General features: G+C 37.3%; 1 protein-coding gene across 1 annotated transcript in view; it reads right to left on the reverse strand.

Annotated features, from left to right (window-relative positions):
- Positions 1-6,135, reverse strand: part of LOC150104775 (leucine-rich repeat-containing protein 59-like) — a 142,029-nt gene extending 135,894 nt beyond the window's left edge. Inside the window, exon 1 of the mRNA XM_090395347.1 lies at positions 5,981-6,135. Within this exon, the coding sequence (XP_090251473.1) occupies positions 5,981-6,070 (90 nt within the window). The 5' untranslated portion in view covers positions 6,071-6,135. The remainder of the gene's footprint in view (positions 1-5,980) is intronic.
- Between the last annotated feature and the right edge of the window lie 630 nt (positions 6,136-6,765).

The raw sequence follows: 6,765 nt of genomic DNA on the forward strand, positions 1-6,765 counted from the left end.
TTCTGTCGCCTCTAAGAACAATCTCTCTGATTTATATGGGTTTCTGTGTAGTACTTTTGTGTTTTTCCAGTTGATCCTGTGTGCAGGGGTATCTAGAGCATGGTCTGCTAGGCCCGACTTCCCATAATGATATTTCCGGACGTATCGTTTATGTTCGCTGATGCGGTTATTCAGGAAGAACAGGAAGAACTGTGAATATCCGCATCAGCGAACATAAACGATACGTCCGGAAATATCATTATGGGAAGTCGGGCCTAGCAGACCATGCTCTGGATACCCCTGCACACAGGATCAACTGGAAAAACACAAAAGTACTACACAGAAACCCATATAAATCAGAGAGATTGTTCTTAGAGGCGACAGAAGCCCTAAAACACACTCCAAATCTCAACAAATATGGCTGTATTAACTTGCCGAAGATCTGGGAGACAGTCATATTAAGAAAAAACTAGCACTTTTCTAGGACTCTAGTAATATATGATAGCGGTTTTTTTTTTTTTTTTTTTTTTTTTTCAGATAGAGGGTGCCAAAATCAGGACTCGAGTCTTTGTGTTGCTGCTACAATTTTGGTTAAGTACACCATGTTGTTCTGAGTCTCGCGTATTGTGACAAACAGTGTTTTTGTGCTCTGAAGATGCTGGTTATAATACCAGCGAAATATCAGCATCAAGTCAATAAATTAATTATTTACTTAGTTTCTGTGTTCTATTATACCGTTAAAATAATAAACAACATTAAACTCAGTTGTAACTTCCAGTATCTCCTTGCAAAGCACCTCCAATTCCTCATGCAGAAGATGAAGGTCATTTTTCATTTTCATGTCAGATAATATGTGCAATTTATTATTATTATCATCACCCAAGACCTTGTGGAGTCAAAGACTCATCTACAGGTCCTTATCATACCCTGCTTGAAACACCCTCAAATTCTCTGCAGACACCACACTCTCTCAGGCAAGGCATTCATCATTCACAACTCTGCATGCAAAAATCCTGCTTCTCACTCCCCTGCTCAAATCTTCTTTATACAGCTCCCAGGGATGAGCTCTGGTTCTCCCCTGATCTCCCACCGTTTTCTGTAGAACCTCTCCAACATAGGGGAGATATGATACTAACTTGTAGGTTAGTATCATATCTCCCCTCTTCCTCCTATCCACCACACTCTGTAAATTGCATCTTCTCAATCTTTCCTTAAAGTAATGAACTTTAAGTTGCCTGGTCTTTGTAATCCTCATGGAAGGGTTATCACCACTTCTCGTATGCTGCCTCCATTTACAGACAAAACTTTACAGAATGGAACTTATGTCAAATTTATTCCTTCCCATGAAAAAACATGCAATTAGCCTTTTTCCAATAACTGAAATTGCTTCATATATAATTCAATTACATAAGCCGGCAAAGGTTGGTCAATTGGTAGAGCCTCTGCTACTAATGGCTCAGTTAAGTACGTTTGAGCACGGTTAGTAGTTGGAAGGGGACCAATCTTTCGATGTTGTTGGCAGACTCTCCCCTGATGATTCTTTGGACTCCCTGGAGGTGTCAAATAATAATAGTAAAATAACCATGGTAGTAACACATCTTCTTTTAGGCTGCTAGTTTCTAATAACAAAAATGCAATAAGAAATTTCTCAGTAGCAAGTCAATTTAAGCTCCTAGATAACTGCAACAGTTAAAAACAAAATAAAACAATACACAAAATTATGAAGCAAACATACTGCTAAAGGTTTGTCACTACTCATAATACAATTTAATGAAATAACTACAAGACAAACAAATTAAACAGGTGTTTAATCTTTTCAATATTTCATCTTTGTCCCAGAGACATCTTCAGGAATACAATGTTAAAATTGTAATAACACATACAAAAACAGACAAGAAACAATAAGCGAAAGAAATGAAATTAGACTATATAAAGACTGAAGTCTTAAGAAGGATACCCTCTAGGGGTGCTGTTGGTTAGTCGCAGTTGTTGAGAGGGAGGCATTTTTCTCAAATCTTGGGAAATTTAATACATAATATTTATTAAGATTACGCCGGTTTTTTTTTTTTTTTAAATCTACTAACAATTCTAAAAAGTCTTTCAACTTTGTATTTACTATGCTGGAGCATAATAGTTTTCTTCCATCTGATTCTGCTCAGGGTATAACAAAGTATGGTCAGTTAGACTGATAAGTTGCTAGAACAAGGAACTTTGTAAACACCTGTAACAGAGATGGCAAGGAAGTGGATCCTTACAAGAGTAGCAGAGAAGGGAAGCCAGTTTCAAATGAGGTTTGAAAAAAATGCAGAAATTGCATTTCTTTAAAGTTCTGGCTATTCTTTCTGAAGTGCCACAAATATAGAGAACAGTAATAGTGTTTCTGTAGTCTTTACATTGAGAAGAATGTAAGAAGGTAGAAGAGAGAGATAATTTGTATATCTTTTTGGCACTGTAACCATTGGACAGGATGGTTTGGTGAATTATTATTTATATGGGCACTCCATGGAGTCCCACTCTATCCATTAACACAATACCTATCATACATCTCCTTAAACCTATTCAATGTTGGGGAGTACTCACAATCACTTCTGGCAATCCATTCCACTCATTCACCACTCTCCAAGTAAAGAACTTAGTCTGTACACCCTCACTAACCACACTCTTAGACAACCCCCCCCCCCGTACTAAAAATTTCTTCTCTGTCAATCAATGTTGGGATAAGTTTCTATCATATCTCTTCTCCTCTGCCTGTCAGCTAAATTCTGCAAACCACACATCCTCAATTTATCCTCATAGGGAACATTCCACAGACCTTTCATCAGCTTGGTCACTCATCTCTGAATCCTTTCCACAACCTCCTGATCCCCAAGAAACACCAGTGACCAAATCTGTGCACAATAGTCAAAATTTGGCCAAATCATAGTCTTATAAATAGGGATAATAACCTCCAAATATTCTGCCAACTTTTGCAATATGTCCTCTGAATTTCAAATTGCTATCCACCATCTAGATCCACAGCCTCATCAATTTCCTGTAAACTAGTACCATCAATATGATATGAAGTGTGTAATCTTTTCATCCTGAAGTGCATTGCTGTACATTTTGCAACATTCATTGAATTGACAACCATTGTCCTTTGCCCACACTACCAATTTATTTAAATCATCCTGTAAAATATCTACACCACCTTTATCTATTGCCCTTTCTAGTATTGCATCATTTGCAAACAACTGAATATTCCCCCCCCCCCTTCAAATCTTCTGCTATATCATTAATGAACAAATTAAATAGTGGATCTAATACACGTCCCTGGGGCAATCCATTAGTCACCCTCATCTGCCTTGATTTCACTCCACTATACACAACCCTCTAAAATTGCCTCTATCAACCATCTCCCTATCCATGCCACCAGCCTCATAGCCATTCCCATTTACTCCAACTTATCTAATAGTTTTCCATGCAGTATTCTGTCAAATGACTTTGAAAAGTCCAGCGGTATCATGATATAGCCATTTCCTTTATCCAATGCTACTGTCATCTCAGTATAAAATGTGAATAAATTACTGAGATATAGACCTTTTACAAAGCCAGACTGCCCCCTATTGGGTATCATATTCCTATCCACCCATTCCTGAATTATACTTTTAACCAACTTTTCCAACACTTTAACCACCACTTCAGAGATATCAACTGGTCTGTAATTTGCTACTTCTATCTTAGAGCCACTAACTATCTTACTCTCTTTCCACTCACTTGGAGCCTTGCTAGAGCTGAGACTTAGATTAAACAACTTCATCAGTCATTACAAGTTCACTTACATATTCTTGTAGCACATGAGCTGATATACCATCCAGGCCCACTGCTGTATTCACATTAATATTTTTCGATATACTGAGTCCTCCACTTCATCAATCTCAATGCTCACCTCAGTAACTACAAAGTCACGCCTTGACAATGCACCCTTGCAAAGCAATCACTTAATAACTGAACTATTTCTTTGCTTCAGTAACTCTCCTACCATAAGCAATGAGTAACGTTATCTTTCAGTAATCATTCTTTCTCTTACTTGCTATGTAACAAACTCTTTTGGATTTACTTTGGCCTGCTTAGCTAACTTTCTCTCGAAATCTGATTTAATCATCCTTACCATACTAATTACCCTTCTTGCTTGAACTTTATACTGCTCATGAGCATGCTGATCACCTTGCTGTATATATCCCTTCCTCAAAAAAAAAAAAAAGCTTTCTTTTTTTTTGCAGCTTCTGCTTTATATTGTTAGTCATCCATTTAATCCCTACTCAGTTTATCTTCCTGACTGGGTATGCACTCTGATACTGCCTTGCTCAAACAACCCTTAACCATTTCTCATGCACTAAAGTGCATGGGAAGAATAAAGGTGAATTCTGCTGTAAGGAAAGTTCGGGTGGAATAGAGGGTGGAGGCTCTGCTGATGAGGGTTTTGATGGCATCATATTGTTGAGAAGGGGGGGATGTTAGTATAGTTTATATATCTACCTTTGTGGTTGTAAGCTGCAAAAGAAAGGGTGCCATTAGGAAGATGTGTTGAAAGAAAGGATGCCATTAGGCAGATGTGTGATTCGAGTACCTAAAGAAGGCAAGCTGTTATTTTCTTTTTCTATAGAGAACTGGATTCTGGGGTGCTGACTGCTGAAGTGAAAGAGGAAAGTCATTGTGTCTGAGTAATGGGGCCAAATAAAAAAACACACATCATCAATATATCTTAAAATTTGAGAGTGACAGAATCGAAGGTTTGAGAGTGGCAGCATCAAAAGCACATTTTATAAATGCTCTTTATATAAATTAGTCGGGGGAGGGGACTATGGACATATCTTCATCTGTTTATGCTGGCCTGGTTGGCCGTGTGGTTAGCTTATCCACTCTTCAGCCAAAGGGCTGTGGGTTTGAATCCCACTGTGGGCATGGATGTTTGTGAAAATACTAGTGGTGGGGTAGATGATGCAGAAAAGACAGAGTAGTAGATTAGGTGCCCTCCCTCAATGAGTTATAGGACTCCTTGGAGGTGCCATGTAACAATAATAATAATGTGCCTTTCCAAGAGAAGTAACCAGTATGGATAGCAAAATTAAAGAGAACAATGATATTGTCAGAATAGCAAAAACTTTTTTCCAGTAAATTTAGTGTCAGGAGGGGTACTTATTATGGGTGCCCCTGCTAAGACTTTAGTCTTTATATACTCTAATTTCATTTCTTCCACTTATTGTGCTTTTGTTTGTTACTACAATTTTGACATTGTATTCCTGAAGATGTCACTGTGACAGAGACAAAATACTGAAATAATTAAACCTGCTTTTCAAATGATTTCTCTTTGTGCTGTAGTTATTACATTAAATTGTATTGAGTGTAAACCAGCACCTAAGATTAAATACTCGTTTAGCACTACAACCGGAGATAAGGGGTTGATAACCTTTAAGTCCACCCCCCTTTAACAGATGGAAGGCAAAAATAACAGTCCGCCAATCTTTCTCATTTCGTTAAAGTAATGAAGAAAATCAGAAATTGAGCTTTTTTTTAATTAACTTATTACTAGTCTGAGTACATTGTATCAAATATACTTTGTAACGAAAGAAAAGCGCTTTTTCAACGTTTAGAACGTTGCAAGCACAAGTCATTGAATTTTCATGTCCGAATTACAGTGATTCAGACGGGGCAATTGTGTTAATCGAAACACCACCGATCAAAACATGAGTAAAAATGGGATCTTCTCTGGAAAAGGATCAACTCCATACCACAGTGGTAATGGCGACCTAACGAGTCCTGCAGTATGTAAATCCAAGCGAAAGGCTAGTCAAAAACTAAATGTTGTTGATTCGGAAATGCAACTATTTGAGAGTAAACACTGAAAGCAGCTAACGAGCCCATGAAGCTAATCTGCAAACTTAGATAATAAATAGAATTCAGATACATTAACTGTTAATTTTTAAAATAAAATAAAAAGCGAATATCGTTTATAGGCACTGACCAACTCTTTCACTGGAACGTCGACAATTTCATTTAAACTCAGGTCCAGTTCATCGCCTTCCAACTTGTCTTTCAAAACTACTTTCGACATTATAAGCTATATGACAAACCACATACCCACGTTCGCAGAAGATAGTCCACGTACATGACACTTGAGAAAAACAAACGCCCTCCCGTGTGTTCGTGAAGATATTCGTGAAAGAAATTTCAAAGTACGAAAATAATTTCTATAATCATAAACTAAGTATTAGCTATACTCATAAATTATAAACTAAATACAAAATATTCTAGAACAATTATCCACATGCAACATTTTCGTCAGTACCCCTTACAGAGATTTATCTCAAAATGGTGTATTCACTAAAACTAGGAACTGGAACGTCGAACTCTGCACGAAGCAGGTAAGTTAAGAAATGCTATCCAGGAAATGAAAAGATTTGAAATTTGGATTTTAGGAATGAGTGAAATTAGGTGGTCAGGATCAACCAAAACTCAAGTTAATGACAAGACAATGTACCACTCTGGAAGTGGTGAAAACAACCATCAAAACGAGTTGGAATAATATTAAACAACGATGCCAATAACTCACTGCTGAGCTTCATTCCCCTCCTACTCAGATAGGATGATGTTATTAAAACTGAAAGGTTCAACCACTAGATATTAATCTTAAACAGATCTATGTCCCTGTTGCTGACAAGAGTGACACCGAGATCGAAGATTTTATGATCAATTAAAAGAACTAATAAAAAATACAAAGAAACATGATATTAACATCGTCGTCGGTGA

This window comes from Typopeltis vanoorti, chromosome 7 (assembly GCF_054136105.1).
Source record: "Typopeltis vanoorti isolate ZY-2024b chromosome 7, IOZ_Tvanoo_1.0, whole genome shotgun sequence".
Lineage (NCBI taxonomy): Eukaryota > Metazoa > Arthropoda > Arachnida > Uropygi > Thelyphonidae > Typopeltis > Typopeltis vanoorti.